General features: G+C 43.2%; 1 protein-coding gene across 4 annotated transcripts in view; it reads left to right on the top strand.

Moving 5' to 3' along the window:
• Positions 1-17,277, top strand: part of LOC109872630 (nuclear receptor corepressor 1) — a 104,472-nt gene that overhangs the window by 14,092 nt on the left and 73,103 nt on the right. For 3 of the 4 annotated variants that reach the window (XM_031807506.1, XM_020463932.2, XM_031807504.1), the window contains exons 3-8: positions 878-972; positions 4,803-5,022; positions 5,313-5,495; positions 6,613-6,735; positions 8,496-8,552; positions 8,717-8,769. In XM_031807506.1, coding sequence (XP_031663366.1) covers positions 878-972; positions 4,803-5,022; positions 5,313-5,495; positions 6,613-6,735; positions 8,496-8,552; positions 8,717-8,769 — 731 coding nt within the window. The remainder of the gene's footprint in view (positions 1-877; positions 973-4,802; positions 5,023-5,312; positions 5,496-6,612; positions 6,736-8,495; positions 8,553-8,716; positions 8,770-17,277) is intronic. The other variant, XM_031807505.1, reaches the window with a different exon arrangement.

The raw sequence follows: 17,277 nt of genomic DNA, 5'->3' as shown, positions 1-17,277 counted from the left end.
CCTGTGTATTATACTATGAGGTTGGAATAATGTGAAAATTATGATAGTGGCCTTTTAGTGTAAGAGCTGTTTGAAAAGACCCCCTTAAATGTCGGCCTGTTGTGGTGGGATACAGTTTGCCTGCATGGTGTCGTCATAGATGAGTTAACAGATCAATAAAGTTCCAAACCTCTCTGCCAACAGTTTTCCCCTCCCCACTCAGATCACTCTCAGTCCTAGCAAAATTATTGCTTGAGAAATTCTTTGCTGAGAACGATCACAGCAGGGTACTTAATTGTTACCTAGAAATGATTTGATATTTAGATAAAATTGGGTGCATTTAACCTTTTCAACCCCCCCAAAACAGGTTTACATCAATTCACTGCCCTCACTTGAAAGCAATGAAACCGATTTTGATTTCTAGTTTGTCGAGGTAAAAAGGTGCTCGAGGATGTGTGCATTGATGTATTGTCTTGTTGCTTCTCTGCGGTGGCTGTTCAAAGACTTTTGTGTAAATCGTTAATAATCATCAAGTAGAGAGGTTTCCCTTTTGATAGTGTATCATAGGCATAAATGTCTCTGCCTCCCTTGCAATCCAACATGAGGGATTCTGCAATGCTGGGCTTTTAAAAAAAAAACATTTTTTTGCATTCTGAATGCATAGGGCCCTACAAGTAATTTTATTATCTTAAACATTTTTTGTTTTGAATTGTTATCGATTGGTTTGGGCAATAGCGCCTGTTTTGGTGAAATGTGTTGCTGCTCTGACATGCCATGTGTTATCAACAGGCTGTGTTTCGTGGCTGTGCAGACCTGCCCTATTCACTGTGCAACTGGCTCTAGTCTAAACCAGCATGTTATTATTGTTTGCTTAATATGTGTGTGTGTGTGTGCGTAGGAGTTCACCGTCCCGGACTACCGAGGTCACCTGCAGGACCAGCAAGGTCGACGAAGGCCTTCCTTGCTTTCGGAATTCCACCCTGGAACTGAGAGGTACTTAACGATACCAACGGCCACCTCAGCTTCAAAAGCCTGTTATTATAGTCTGTTGGGGGGATGATGACAGTAATTTCTGGGATTTTTCAGTTATCCTAAAAGTAGCACACACAAAAAGGTTTACTCATATTGGCCAGTTTCCCTGACCCATATTAAGCCTAGTCTTGGACTAAGAAGTACTTTCAATCGAGAGTCTCCACATGCCTTTTAGGTTAGTACTGGCTGTTATCTGGTGTCTAGGAAACCATCCTATAGAGTAGCACTGTTAAATTCCAGTTCTGGTTTTTATTTGCACTCACCTGGTGTCCCACGTTTTTGAAGGTAAGGATGAAAACCAGAAGTGTTTCGGCCCTATAGGACCGACATTGAACATCCCTGCTATAGAATGTACTAGTGCATAAAACCCTGTTCTGAGTTCCGGATCCTGACTAAGAACAGGGGTCAATACGGAATGCGGCTTCTAGGGCTCACCCCATTTTGTCAATTGGTCGATAGGCAGTTGGTCGCCCGAGATTAATTTAGTCAGGCAGTAGCAAAAATTATACTTTATGGTGTACAAGACATCGGTCTGACTCTCGCCTGTCCATTGTGGAGTCCGTGGGGATGGTGCGGTCCATCACCGAGACATGCTACTGCAATTGTATATGGCTATATTACCTAAGAACAATGGTACCACACTATTAAAAATATAATTTTATAACAAATGCCCTTTTTCCCGTGTTGGATAGCGGTCGCTGTCCCCGGTTCTGAAACATCAATGCGCTGTTAAATTGGTGCCTTTTCCTAGACCGTGTTGCTATGTGCATAATAGCAAAGTTAACCAGCATGTTGCTGTTGAGAACAATGCGGCGGATGCAGCAGCAGCGTTAGGAGATGAAAAAACAGCATTTGCCTTAATTGTCTACGAGGGCTTGTAAGTAAGCATTTCACTAAGGAATACCTGTTGTATTCGGCGCATGTGACAAATAAAATTAGATTTAAGCTCAATTTCGAGTCTCCTAGCAAAGGGTATGAATACTTATGTAAATAAGGTATTTTTAATACATTTGCAAAAATGTTTAACCTGTTTTTGCTTTATCATTATGGGGTATTGTGTGTAGGTCGATTGCTAATGATTTATACTTAAATTTAAAAAAAACATTTTGTAACGTATCAATAAATCAAGGGGTCTGAATAGGCTGAAAGGCACTGTACAGTGGGCAAAAAAAGTATTTAGTCAGCCACCAATTGTGCAAGTTCTCCCACTTAAAAAGATGAGAGGCCTGTAATTTTCATCATAGGTACACTTCAACTATGACAGACAAAATGAGAGAAAAAAAATCCAGAAAATCACATTGTAGGATTTTTAATGAATTTATTTGCAAATTATGGTGGAAAATAAGTATTTGGTCACCTACAAACAAGCAAGATTTCTGGCTCTCACAGACCTGTAACTTCTTCTTTAAGAGGCTCCTCTGTCCTCCATTCGTTACCTGTATTAATGACACCTGTTTGAACTTGTTATCAGTATAAAAGTCACCTGTCCACAACCTCAAACAGTCACACTCCAAACTCCACTATGGCCAAGACCAAAGAGCTGTCAAAGGACATCAGAAACAAAATTGTAGACCTGCACCAGGCTGGGAAGACTGAATCTGCCAAAGGAAAGCAGCTTGGTTTGAAGATATCAACTATGGGAGCAAATATTAGGAAATGGAACATACAAGACCACTGATAATCTCCCTCAATCTGGGGCTCCACGCAAGATCTCACCCTGTGGGGTCAAAATCATGGGATTTTGAGTGTAAACCTCCTTCCGTCAGCAAGGGCATTGAAGATGAAACGTGGCTGGGTCTTTCAACATGACAATGATCCCAAACACACCGCCCGGGCAAGGTCCTGGAGTGGCCTAGCAGTCTCCAGATCTCAACCCCATAGAAAATCTTTGGAGGGAGTTGAAAGTCCGTGTTGCCCAGCAACAGCCCCAAAACATCACCGCTCTAGAGGAGATCTGCATGGAGGAATGGGCCAAAATACCAGCAACAGTGTGTGAAAAACTTGTGAAGACTTACAGAAAACATTTGACCTCTGTCATTGCCAACAAAGGGTACATAACAAAGTATTGAGAAACTGTTGTTATTGACCAAATACTTATTTTCCACCATAATTTGCAAATAAATTCATATTTTTTTTTGTCTGTAATAGTTGAAGTGTACCTATGATGAAAATTACAGGCCTCATCTTTTTAAGTGGGAGAACTTGCACAATTGGTGGCTGACTAAATACTTTTTTGCCCCACTGTATATCTACAGAAATAAGAGATTCTGTTTGTGTTCGTGTAGCCTACTGATTTCGTGAGGCTTGGCAACCACAACATGCTGGATAAACAGTTTGGCAGTTTTTTAAATTTTGCTATGCTGTAATGAAGGCCTTATGCCCCCCCCCCCCCCCCCCGTTAGAACAGCCTATTACTTATCATTTATTTAATGATCTCCTTGTTGTTTTTGTTATTGCCGTCATTATAATATTAAGTAATGTAATCATTAGTAGGCTTCGTATAGCAGCCTTGTATAACCACCATTGAGCTGAAGGCCAAAGAGGGCATCCTGTTTAGTCCTAATACCATAACTTTCTTAGGCCAGTATTTCAATACTGTATCAATCAATGACTTAATTAATTTGTTCATGTCATCACACAGCATGTGAGTCATTCAGGATTTGAAATGCAATCAAGCATTTTCGTTTTCAAATACAATAAAGGCACCCTTGAATAATTAGTGTTTCACTGAGCCTTGTCTTTCACAAATTAATGCTACTGATTTTAGTCTTTGCCCCTAAACAAAAAAAATACATTACAACAGACTCTGGTATGCTTATAATTTGTTTACATTCTCCAAACGATCAGAAAAGTGATATTATATTCTAACAGCACCTGTTTGGCATGAATAATATACAGTGCCTGCTCCTTACATTATTTTCTTCATCTCCAGTATTTTCCACAACTAGTCAAATTTATTCTACACATCCGACTTCCCATTTTACCTACTGAGCAACAAGTAAACATTCCCCCATTTTCAAGTTTTTGTCATGTCCTCTGCATCCATTTTGCTATCATGTGTTTGGAGTTTGTTATAACCCATTTTATTGATGTGATTATGATATGCTTTAGGTCAGGGTGTATTGGTCACGTGATTGCGACGCATACATGTCACGTAAAGAGCGCAAGGGTTTAGGGAATGTTTTTCCTAAATGAATGAGGGATTTTTGGTACACTTATTTATCGATCTATCTATCACGCAGCAAATCTGCGCACAATCAAGTCAATTGCAGTCGGACACCCTCCTAGTCATTTGTTGTCTTCATTATTTCATCAAGCGGTGCGCTTAAAGCATCAGACCATCTCAGTGCATAAAGTTGATTTGATAAACTCATAGAATGTGTCTATAAATGGAAACATCTACTTTAAAATTCAATTAGTTGGAAGATCAGACAACTCTCAGTCGCCCAATATTTTTTGCATCTCGGTAAGGCTATGACCCCTGGTATCATATTAACATGGTTTAGACATGAAAAATATGTAGAATTGCAACAACAAAAATCTGCAAACAAGAGGGGTGTGAGCAGGTTGGGGTAGCATGGGTTGGGATTTGTTGCTACGCTGATGAACGACTATCCATCCGGACTTTTGCCACCTAGGAAATTTGTGTTAACGGACCTTCTCAAATAATTCTTGAGCACCCCTGGCATAGATGTTATTGTAGAAGGTAGTCACTATAGATGTTATTCCTGTATCAGGAGGAATGTGTGTGTGTGTGTGTGTGTGATCTGATGTTTACCTTCTTCCTCCAGGCCTCCAGAGAGACGTCATGGCTACGAGCAGCAGTTCCACAGTGTCACCTCCCAGCAGCAGGCTGACGGCCACGAGGCTCTGGAGGCCAAGCGGCCCCGCATGGAGACTGTCTCTGAGGCCCACTTCGCCCGCGGTGCCCTGCCCGGGGGAATCATTTTACCCCTGCAGTCCCACCAGGTCCAGGACAGCCTCAGAGCCAACGTAGGGGAGGTCAATAAGGTGCACGTCGCCTATCTACCTAGTTCTAATAAAGACATAGAAAACGATGGCTAAAGCGATGTATTAAACCCTCAATGACTTTAAATATGTTTTAGGATATCGATTTCAGCAAGGTGTGGTGCAGCATGGCTTATTTTGATTTTATTGAATTTATTTGGGATACAAGTTGAGTTGTAGATTCTGTACAGTCTGTCAGTGACTCTGACTACATTGTAGTCAATCTCAAACATGCACAATGTATTGAACCCTCGTTCACTGCAGTGGACTCACGTTCTCTGTCTGTGTTCCAGGAGACCCAGTTCAGTGGCATGAAAGCCGAGTCCCAGGCTCCAGGAGGGCTGCACCATGTGGGGGAGGTTCCTGACAGCTCACCCTCCAGATTGTCCAAGGAAGAGCTGATCCAGAGCATGGACCGTGTGGACAGAGAGATCGCTAAAGTGGAGCAGCAGATCTTCAAGCTGAAGAAGAAGCAGGTTGTTTAGGCCACTGTTACGTGACACACTTTAATAGCCTACCCCAGACCTGTTGAAATTATTCTGTGATTTGTGTCGATAAGAAAGATACCCTGTCTTGGAGCTCTAGCCAATAGCATAAATATTGGAGTTGATTTAAACAGTGCCCATGAACCAAATGCATCAAAATTACATCTGATGGAATTGTTGATTGAACTAAAACACATTTATTTTTGTCATGCATACATGCCCACTAATACAGTTATAATATCTTGTGAAATATTTGAGTGAAAAGCCTTGTCTCAGTAACAAGGAGGTGGAAATGAACCTGTCTCTGTTGAAAGTGAGCCAGACATGGTTAAAGGGCCTTAATCTAAGCCCCACAGGTTAGCTAGAAGTCTCAGGGAGTGCCACTCATCTCCAGGCAGAGCTACAGGTTGCCCCCCCCCGCCTGTTGGATTATTTGCTATGTCAAGCGCTCTTCCTGTCCTGACCTGGTGAAGTGAGCATTAACTTGCTTCATAAAAATGTTTGTAGTTGGATAGAAAAAAACACATATTTTTGGAATCCCTACTCATTAGACAGGAAGTTAAACTGAGCTTGGCTTTGGGAGAAAGTAAATGTTTATGTTTTCCTGAAGCTTTTCCCAGGATTTTCTGGGATTTATTTATTCAAGGTATTCCAGGAACCCCTAATCTCAGGCGGCTTTCTGTTTACTTAACCTTAAGCATGTAAACGCACACAGATACACCCGTTCAACTATTGGACACACACTACAAGTTCAACTATCAGTCAATAGTCTTGGATGGTGCATAGATCAGCCATTATCAGTTACATTACAGAGCTCTTAAAATAAATGCCCTAAAACAATTGAGTGGGGAATAATCCGGCATGAGCCTCACATATCAGAGACTGGAATCAGATTAACACTGAGCCTTGTCTTTCTGTCCAGCCACCACCATTAGCTGAATTGAGGTGGAATTAGCAAACGTGAATATGCAGCATGAAACCCATGCCTAATTTTATAATTGTATGATTTATGGAGGAGAGGAAGTTTACCATATAATATTTTCACGTGTGTGTTTGTCTGCGCACATTCATTTATTGACAGAGGTAATGTGTTGATGTTGTCTCTTAGCAACAACTGGAGGAGGAAGCGGCGAAGCCAGTGGAGCCAGAAAAGCCAGTGACCCCTCCCCCCATACCACAGGAACACAACAAGCACCGCAGCATTGTCCAGATCATCTATGACGAGAACAGGGTGGGTTTAATGGGGAATCCTCCGCTACTGTACACATGCTGCACTCCACCTTTACTATACCTGTGACTACACAGACAACTCCATGTGTCTGGTGGTTTTACCACGCTGTACTGTTATCTACTTCATACTTGATAAAAGTTATGAATCTGGAGGGGCAATGCATAACAATACTTAAATCTTACAATGCTTGTGTATAAGTTTCTATGGCTAGAAAGGCCATAGCACCGCCTGCGTCCGCGACATGGCTGTGAATTGCGCAGCGCTACAGTGAGCAAATGGGGAAGAGGGACTGAGTACAGAGTGTTATACTAATTATCGCCATCTACACAGAATATGTGAATTGCATGCAATTACCACGTATCATGTGCTCAGGTAGAAGCTATTAGCCCAAATGAATAAAACTTTCAGAGTTGATACTTTTGCATCCAGGTATAATGATGTGGGTGAGTCAAATTATTTGGACGACTTAATTTCATATGATTTAATAGATGCTACTAACAAAGTGTGCTCCATTTTGAAATAGAAATGAAAATAAATTAACTTTATTACATAATATAAATGTTTAATCATTTTGAGACTACAGTAAATGGGATTACTGCTATGTTATACATCTGCAGTCACGGTTGCCTTGTTTGTCTACATCCTAGTGGCTACTGTAGTCTTTTTACTGTAGAAAAAAAATCTCTGAAGTGGTCCCAGGTGAGCCAGGTAGCATGTGAAGGAGTGCCAACTGCTCCTGCGCAATCCCCCGACTGAGCAAAGGAGTACAGCCACAGACTGCGTGTATCTTGTGTTTTTTAGCAGAAGGAAAAGTGAGGGAGGGACTGTGTGTGTGGAGGTTACTGTTGGTCGTGTCTGCACTGCATCCTTTTCAGGCAGCCATTAACCCTTTTAGCAGGAAAGCTTCTCCTCAGCCCAGCCTGTGAGAGCAGAGCTACGGGCCACGTAGAACATTCCCCTTGTGGTCTTGGTTATCTGCCACAGCAGTATCTGGGCAGAGTTTGTATGAAAAATATTGTTTTTTTTTAAATATGTGTTTTTAGGTTGTTTTTTTTACAGTTGACAGTCTTGTGTGATACGTGATTTGTCACTATTTCCAAGGTCTATAAATTATGCTCTACTGGAACACTATTTTCTCTGTCTTTGCATTGTGTGTCTGCTTTTCAAACAACTGTAGCTTCTCAATTCTTTGTGTAATTTGGACAAAAGCTTAGAAACCACAAAAAATCACAAGCAAACTATATGCAAAAAGAATTCAGAGATGGACACATTCCTATTACTTATGTAAATTAGTTTGGAAATACAGTACATGGAGATCACATGCTTTGGAGAATTTATTTGGTCACTCGCTCAGCTGATTGAGCTTCTTATTGAAACTCGTTTTATAACCTGGCCCGACAATCTCCCTTGGCTTTCCTCTTTTGGGCAGGGAGATTCGCCGCACAGTGCTGCCTGGGAAAAAATACATATTTTTAGAGTTCAGACGCTTGGGAAGTCAAAAATATTGGAGCGTTTCTTTTATATAATTGTACCTAGATGAGGGGGGAAAAGGGAAGATATTTTAGCAAATTAATGTGTCCAAATAGTTATTGTCCTACGCTGGCAAGAGTCTATGCAGCTGTAATTAAACACACGGAACCACAGAGCCTGCAGGCCACATTGTGTGTTCAATCACAAAGGACTACTACTTTGAGTGAAGGGACTCTATTATTTTGAGACCTACTAACTATCATCATATTGTGTATTTTATTACATTTCAGAAAAAAGCTGAAGAGGCCCATAAGATATTCGAAGGTCTTGGTCCTAAGGTTGAACTGGTAGGTGGTTGAGGGGTTTTTCAATGGTTGAATGATTGTTTCCTAGATAAGGTTCTTTGAAAAACTGCATATGGTAGCAATGATTTGAGTTATTATAATACTAGTAGCAAATGATAGTCATTACTTAGACTGATTTCTACCCCCCCCCCCTCCCTTTTTCTTAGCCCCTGTATAATCAGCCATCGGATACAAAAGTTTACCATGACAACATAAAGACGTGAGTATGCACTTTGTTTCTTGCATGTACGGTGTGTATGTATATACAGTGGGGCAAACAAGTATTTAGTCAGCCACCAATTGTGCAAGTTCTCCCACTTAAAAAGATGAGAGGCCTGTAATTTTCATCGTAGGTACACTTCAACTATGACAGACAAAATGAGAGAAAAAAAATCCAGAAAATCACATTGTAGCATTTTCAATGAATTTATTTGCAAATGATGGTGGAAAATAAATACTTTGTTATTTATATATATATATATTTCTGTAAGTCTTCACAAGGTTTTCACACACTGTTGCTGGTATTTTGGCCCATTCCTCCATGCAGATCTCCTCTAGATCAGTGATGTTTTGGGGCTGTTGCTGGGCAACACAGATTTTCAACTCCCTCCAAAGATTTTCAATGGGGTTGAGATCTGGAGACTGGCTAGGCCACTCCAGGACCTTGAAATGCTTCTTACGAAGCCACTCCTTCGTTGCACGGGCGGTGTGTTTGGGATCATTGTCATGCTGAAAGACCAAGCCACATTTCATCTTCAATGCCCTTGCTGATGGAGGTTTTCACTCAAAATCTCACGATACATGGCCCCATTCATTCTTTCCTTTACACGGATCAGTCGTCCTGGTCCCTTTGCAGAAAAACAGCCCCAGAGCATGATGTTTCCACCCCCATGCTTCACAGTAGGTATGGTGTTCTTTGGATGCAACTCAGCATTCTTTGTCCTCCAAACATGACGAGTTGAGTTTTTACCAAAAAGTTATATTTTGCTTTCATCTGACCATATGACATTCTCCCAATCTTCTTCTGGATCATCCAAATGCTCTCTAGCAAACTTCAGACGGGCCTGGACATGTACTGGCTTAAGCAGGGGGACACGTCTGGCACTCCAGGATTTGAGTCCCTGGCGGCGTAGTGTGTTACTGATGGTAGGCTTTGTTACTTTGGTCCCAGCTCTCTGCAGGTCATTCACTAGGTCCCCCCGTGTGGTTCTGGGATTTTTGCTCACCGTTCTTGTTATCATTTTGACCCCACAGGGTGAGATCTTACGTGGAGCCCCAAATCGAGGGAGATTATCAGTGGTCTTGTATGTCTTCCATTTCCTAATAATTGCTCCCACAGTTGATTTCTTCAAACCAAGCTGCTTACCTATTGCAGATTCGGTCTTCCCAGCCTGGTGCAGGTCTACAATTTTGTTTCTGGTGTCCTTTGACAGCTCTTTGGTCTTGGCCATAGTGGAGTGTGACTGTTTGAGGTTGTGGACAGGTGTCTTTTATACTGATAACACGTTCAAACAGGTGCCATTAATACAGGTAACGAGTGGAGGACAGAGGAGCCTCTTAAAGAAGTTGTTACAGGTCTGTGAGAGCCAGAAATGTTGCTTGTTTGTAGGTGACCAAATACTTATTTTCCACCATAATTTGCAAATAAATTCATAAAAAATCCTACGTGTTTTTCTGGATTTTATTTTTTATTTTTTTCTGTCATAGTTGAAGTGAACCTATGATGAAAATTACAGGCCTCTTGTCTTTAAGTGGGAGAACTTGCACAATTGGTGGCTGACTAAATACCTTTTTGCCCCACTGTATGTGTGTGTGTGTGTGGAAATATATATACAGTGCCTTGCGAAAGTATTCGGCCCGCTTGAACTGTGCGACCTTTTGCTACATTTCAGGCTTCAAACATAAAGATATAAAGCTGTATTTTTTTGTGAATAATCAACAAGTGGGACACAATCATGAAGTGGAACGACATTTATTGGATATTTCAAACTTTTTTAACAAATCAAAAACTGAAAAATTGGGCGTGCAAAATTATAGCCTGCTATAGACCACCCTCTGCCCCCAGCTGTGCTCTGGACACCATATGTGGACTGATTGCTCCCCATCAATCTTCAGAGCTCGTGCTGCTAGGCGACCTAAACTGGAACATGCTTAACACCCCAGCCATCCTACAATCTAAGCTTGATGCCCTCAATCTCACACAAATTATCAATGAACCTACCAGGTACCTCCCCAAAGCCGTAAACACGGGCACCCTCATAGATATCATCCTAACCAACTTGCCCTCTAAATACACCTCTGCTGTCTTCAACCAAGATCTCAGCGATCACTGCCTCATTGCCTGCATCCGTAATGGGTCAGCGGTCAAACGACCTCCACTCATCACTGTCAAACGCTCCCTGAAACACTTCAGCGAGCAGGCCTTTCTAATCGACCTGGCCGGGGTATCCTGGAAGGATATTGATCTCATCCTGTCAGTAGAGGATGCCTCGTTTCTTTTTTAAATGCCTTCCTAACCATCTTAAATAAGCATGCCCCATTCAAGAAATTTAGAACCAGGAACAGATATAGCCCTTGGTTCTCCCCAGACCTGACTGCCATTAACCAACACAAAAACATCCTATGGCGTTCTGCATTAGCATCGAACAGCCCCCGTGATATGCAGCTTTTCAGCGAAGCTAGAAACCATTATACACAGGCAGTTAGAAAAGCCAAGGCTAGCTTTTTCAAGCAGAAATTTGCTTCCCGCAACACTAACTCAAAAAAGTTCTGGGACACTGTAAAGTCCATGGAGAATAAGAACACTTCCTCCCAGCTGCCCACTGCACTGAAGATAGGAAACACTGTCACCACTGATAAATCCACTATAATTGAGAATTTCAATAAGCATTTTTCTACGGCTGGCCATGCTTTCCACCTGGCTACCCCTACCCCGGTCAACAGCACTGCACCCCCCCACAGCAACTCGCCCAAACCTTCCCCATTTCTCCTCCCAAATCCAGTCAGCTGATGTTCTGAAAGGGCTGCAAAATCTGGACCCCTACAAATCAACTGGGCTAGACAATCTGGACCCTTTCTTTCTAAAATTATCTGCCAAATTGTTGCAACCCCTATTACTAGCCTGTTCAACCTATTTCGTGTCGTTTGAGATTCCCAAAGATTGGAAAGCAGCTGCGGTCATCCCCCTCTTCAAAGGGGGGGACACTCTTGACCCAAACTGTTACAGACCTATATCAATCCTACCCTGCCTTTCTAAGGTCTTCGAAAGCCAAGTCAACAAGCAGATTACCGACCATTTCGAATCTCACCATACCCTCTCTGCTATGCAATCTGGTTTCAGAGCTGGTCATGGGTGCACCTCAGCCACGCTCAAGGTCCTAAATGATATCTTAACCGCCATCGATAAGAAACATTACAGTGCAGCCATATTCATTGATCTGGCCAAGGCTTTCGACTCTGTCAATCACCACATCCTCATCGGTAGACTCGACAGCCTTGGTTTCTCAAATGATTGCCTCGCCTGGTTCACCAACTACTTCTCTGATAGTGTCAAATCGGAGGGTCTGTTGTCCTGACCTCTGGCAGTCTCTATGGGGGTGCCACAGGGTTCAATTCTTGGACCGACTCTCTTCTCTGTATACATCAATGATGTGGCTCTTGCTGCTGGTGAGTCTCTGATCCACCTCTACGCAGACGACACCATTCTGTATACTTCTGGCCCTTCTTTGGACACTGTGTTAACAACCCTCCAGGCAAGCTTCAATGCCATACAACTCTCCTTGCGTGGCCTCCAATTGCTCTTAAATACAAGTAAAACTAAATGCATGCTCTTCAACCGATCGCTGCCTGCACCTGCCCGCCTGTCCAACATCACTACTCTGGACTGCTCTGACTTTGAATATGTGGACAACTACAAATACCTAGGTGTCTGGTTAGACTCTCCTTCCAGACCCACATCAAACATCTCCAATCCAAAGTTAAATCTAGAATTGGCTTCCTATTTCGCAACAAAGCATCCTTCACTCATGCTGCCAAACATACCCTTGTAAAACTGACCATCCTACTGATCCTCGACTTCGGCGACGTCATTTACAAAATAGCCTCCAATACCCTACTCAATAAATTGGATGCAGTCTATCACAGTGCCATCCGTTTTGTCACCAAAGCCCCATACACTACCCACCATTGCGACCTGTACGCTCTCGTTGGCTGGCCCTCGCTTCATACTCGTCGCCAAACCCACTGGCTCCATGCATCTACAAAACCCTGCTAGGTAAAATCCCCCCTTATCTCAGCTCGCTGGTCACCATAGCATCACCCACCTGTAGCACGCGCTCCAGCAGGTATATCTCTCTGGTCACCCCCAAAACCAATTCTTCATTTGGCCGCCTCTCCTTCCAGTTCTCTGCTGCCAATGACTGGAACGAACTACAAAAATCTCTGAAACTGGAAACACTTATCTCCCTCACTAGCTTTAAGCACCAACTATCAGAGCAGCTAACAGATTACTGCACCTGTACATAGCCCACCTATAATTTAGCCCAAACAACTACCTCTTTCCCTGCTGTATTTATTTTATTTATTTATTTTTGCTCCTTTGCACCCCTTTATTTTTATTTCTACTTTGCACATTTTTGCACTGCAGATCTACCATTCCAGTGTTTTTACTTGCTATATTGTACACTGCTCAAAAAAATCGCACTTCTGTGAAATCAAACTGTCCACTTAGGAAGCAACACTGATTGACAATACATTTCACATGCTGTTGTGCAAATGGAATAGACAACAGATGGAAATTATAGGCAATTAGCAAGACACCCCCAGTAAAGGAGTGGTTCTGCAGGTGGGGACCACAGACCACTTCTCAGTTCCTATGCTTCCTGGCTGATGTTTTGGTCACTTTTGAATGCTGGCAGTGCTTTCACTCTAGTGGTAGCATGAGACGGAGTCTACAACCCACACAAGTGGCTCAGGTAGTGCAGCTCATCCAGGATGGAACATCAATGCGAGCTATGGCAAGAAGGTTTGCTGTGTCTGTCAGCGTAGTGTCCAGAGCATGGAGGCGCTACCAGGAGACAGGCCAGTACATCAGGAGACGTGGAGGAGGCAGTAGGAGGGCAACAACCCAGCAGCAGGACCTCTACCTCCGCCTTTGTGCAAGGAGGAGCAGGAGGAGCACTGCCAGAGCCCTGCAAAATGACCCCTAGCAGGCCACAAATGTGCATGTGTCTGCTCAAACGGTCAGAAACAGACTCCATGAGGGTGGTATGAGGGCCCGACGTCCACAGATGGGGGTTGTGCTTACAGCCCAACACCGTGCAGGACGTTTGGCATTTGCCAGAGAACACCAAGATTGGCAAATTCGCCACTGGCGCCCTGTGCTCTTCACAGATGAAAGCAGTGTCACACTGAGCACGTGACAGAGTCTGGAGACACCGTGGAGAACGTTCTGCTGCCTGCACCATCCTCCAGCATGACCGGTTTGGCTGTGGGTCAGTCATGGTGTGGGGTGGCATTTCTTTGGGGGGCCGCACAGCCCTCCATGTGCTCGCCAGAGAGCCTGACTGCCATTAGGTACCGAGATGAGATCCTCAGACCCCTTGTGGGACCATATGCTGGTGCGGTTGGCCCTGCGTTGCCCCTGGGTTCCTCCTAATGCAAGACAATGCTAGACCTCATGTGGCTGGAGTGTGTCAGAAGTTCCTGCAATAGGAAGGCATTGATGCTATGGACTGGCCTGCCCGTTCCCCAGACCTGAATCCAATTGAGCACATCTGGGACATCATGTCTCGCTCCATCCACCAACCACAAACTGTCCAGGAGTTGGCGGATGCTTTAGTCCAGGTTTGGGAGGAGATCCCTCAGGAGACCATCCGCCACCTCATCAGGAGCATGCCCAGGCGTTGTAGGGAGGTCATACAGGCACGTGGAGGCCACACACACTACTGAGCCTCATTTTGACTTGTTTTAAGGACATTACATCAAAATTGGATCAGCCTGTAGTGTTTAATTTTGAGTGTGACTCCAAATCCAGACCTCCATGGGTTGATAAATTTAATTTCCATTGATAATTTTTGCGTGATTTTTGTTGTCAGCACATTCAACTATGTAAAGAAAAAAGTATTTAATAAGAATATTTCATTCATTCAGATCTAGGATGTGTTATTTTAGTGTTCCCTTTGTTTTTTTTGAGCAGTGTATTTACTTTGCCACCATGGCATTTTTTTTTGCCTTTACCTCCCTTATCTCACCTCATTTGCTGACATCGTATAAAGACTTGTTTCTACCGTATTATGGACTGTATGTTTGTTTTACTCCATTTGTAACTCTGTGTTATGTGTCGAACTGCTCTGCTTTATCTTTGCCAGGTCGTAATTGTAAATGAGAACTTGTTCTCAACTTGCCTACCTCGTTAAATAAAGGTGTTCTCAACTTGCCTACCTCGTTAAATAAAGGTGAATTAAAATGTTAAAAAAATAAAATCTCCCAAAAACGTTTTCAACATACAGTGGGGCAAAAAAAAATCAAATTGTCTGTCATAGTTGAAGTGTACCTATGATGAAAATTACAGGCCTTTCTCATCTTTTTAAGTGGGAGAACTTGCACAATTGGTGGCTGACTAAATACTTTTTTGCCCCACTGTACATCTGTAAAATGATAGTCTAAACTAAAGCTTTAGTTGTCTTCCTCTCAGGCTTCCATGTCTTCTCCTTGGACCTCCTCAATGTCCACTTTTTGAACATCAGACTCTGAGGCCTCATCTTCACTGTCCCTTTCCAACCTTGTTGCGGATGGCTCGTTGTCAGGCTCAAAAAGCCTCAAATTTTCCCGGAGACCACCAATTTTTCTACCCTTGTTTTGGACAGCCTTTTGTGTGTGTGTTCCCACACAAGGACCAGTTGCGCTCGGAGGTGGCTGATGTTGGTGGGATTTGGAGGATGATTGAGTCAACAGGGGAAAGAGCTTCAGATCCACGAAGTCCTTTCCTCCAGGTGGCTGATGAGATATGTTGGCATGACTGCCATATTGCATCTCCATCCCAAAGCCCTTGCTTGGAAGTGTACTTCCAAGAACCTTGCCCTGATCCAGGCCAAGGTGGCAAGACACGGCAGTGATCATACCATAGGCCTGGTTGATCTCTGCACCAGATAGGATGCTCTTGCCAGCATACTTGGGGTCCAACATGTACGCTACGGCGTGTATGGGCTTCAGGCAGAAGTCTTCACTTTTCGATGTCTTTCAGAACTGCAGTTTCCTCTGCTTGGCGCAACAGTGAATTAGGCAGGGCAGTATGGATTTCTTCTCTTACGTCTGCAAGCAGTGTCAACGTCAGACAGAATGGCATTGTCTACCTTTAATCTGTGCAATGGCTACTGCTATAGGTTTCAGGCTGCTTACCACTCTCTCCCAAAATACATAATCCAGGAGGATCCTCTTGATGGGGCTGTCCATATCGGCAGAGAGTGATATGGCCATTTCTTGGAGAGACTCCTTCCCCTCCAGGAGACTGTCAAACATAATGACAACACCACCTCAATGGGTATTGCTGGGCAGCTTCAATGTGGTGCTGTTATTCTTCTCACTTTGCTTGGTGAGGTAGATTGCTGCTATAACTTGATGACCCTGCACATACCTAACCATTTCCTTGGCTCTCTTGTGGAGTGTATCCATTGTTTTCAGTGCCATGGTGTCATTGAGGAGCAGATTCGATGCATGAGCAGCACAGCCAATGGGTGTGATGTGAGGGTAGCACTCCTCCACTTCAGACCAAGCACCCTTCATGTTCACACGGTTGTCTTTCACCAGTGCAAATACCTTCTGTGGTCCAAGGTCATTGATTACTGCCTTCAGCTCATCTGCAAAGTAGAGACTGGTGTGTCTGTTGTCGCTTGTGTCTGTGTTCTTGTGGAATACTGGTTGAGGGGTGGAGATGATGTAGTTAATTATTCCTTGCCCACAAACATTCGACCACCCATCAGAGCTGATTCTATTACTGTCTGCTTTCTCTATGATTTGCTCGACCTTGAACTCTGAACTCTGCATCCAGCCAATGAGTAGATAAAGCATGTCTGGTTGGAGGGGTGTATGCTGGGCGAAGAACATTCAGAAATCTCTTCCAATACACACAGCCTGTGAGCATCAGAGGTGAACCAGTTGCAAACACAGCTCGAGCAAGACATTCATCAGCCTTTCTCCGACTACCTTCCTCCACTGAGTCAAGAAAAACTTCTGATTCAGGAGGACCGTGAGTTGTTGCTATTGACGAGGTATCTGATTCATCATTTTCACCTCAAATAGAAGTTGAGGGACTTTCGTCAGAGGTTGCTTGTTGTGAGCGCTGGGGGAACTTCATGCACTTGGCCAGATGATTCTGCATCTTTGTTGCCTTCACATGATTTGGCACATTATTTTCCAATGTACAAAGCTTTTCCTTCTACATTAGCTGCAGTGATTACTATTTACTAGTTATCAAAAAATGTCATATGCAATATATTCACCCCACCCAGTATTGTAATCAAAATTTACCAGAAAGCATGTAGTCCTTGACTCAGACAGTGTAGTAGTGTGGGCTCTATATCATATCATTAGTGTGCAAGATCTTGAGAATCAGCTGTACAGTCATGGCCAAAAGTTTTGAGAATGACACAAATATTAATTTTCACAGTCTGCTGCTTCAGTGTCCTTCGATTTTTTGTTGTTGTCAGATATTACTATGGAATCCTGAAGT

This window comes from Oncorhynchus kisutch, linkage group LG28 (genome assembly GCF_002021735.2).
Source record: "Oncorhynchus kisutch isolate 150728-3 linkage group LG28, Okis_V2, whole genome shotgun sequence".
NCBI lineage: Eukaryota > Metazoa > Chordata > Actinopteri > Salmoniformes > Salmonidae > Oncorhynchus > Oncorhynchus kisutch.
This window is presented reverse-complemented; position numbering and strand designations above follow the sequence as displayed.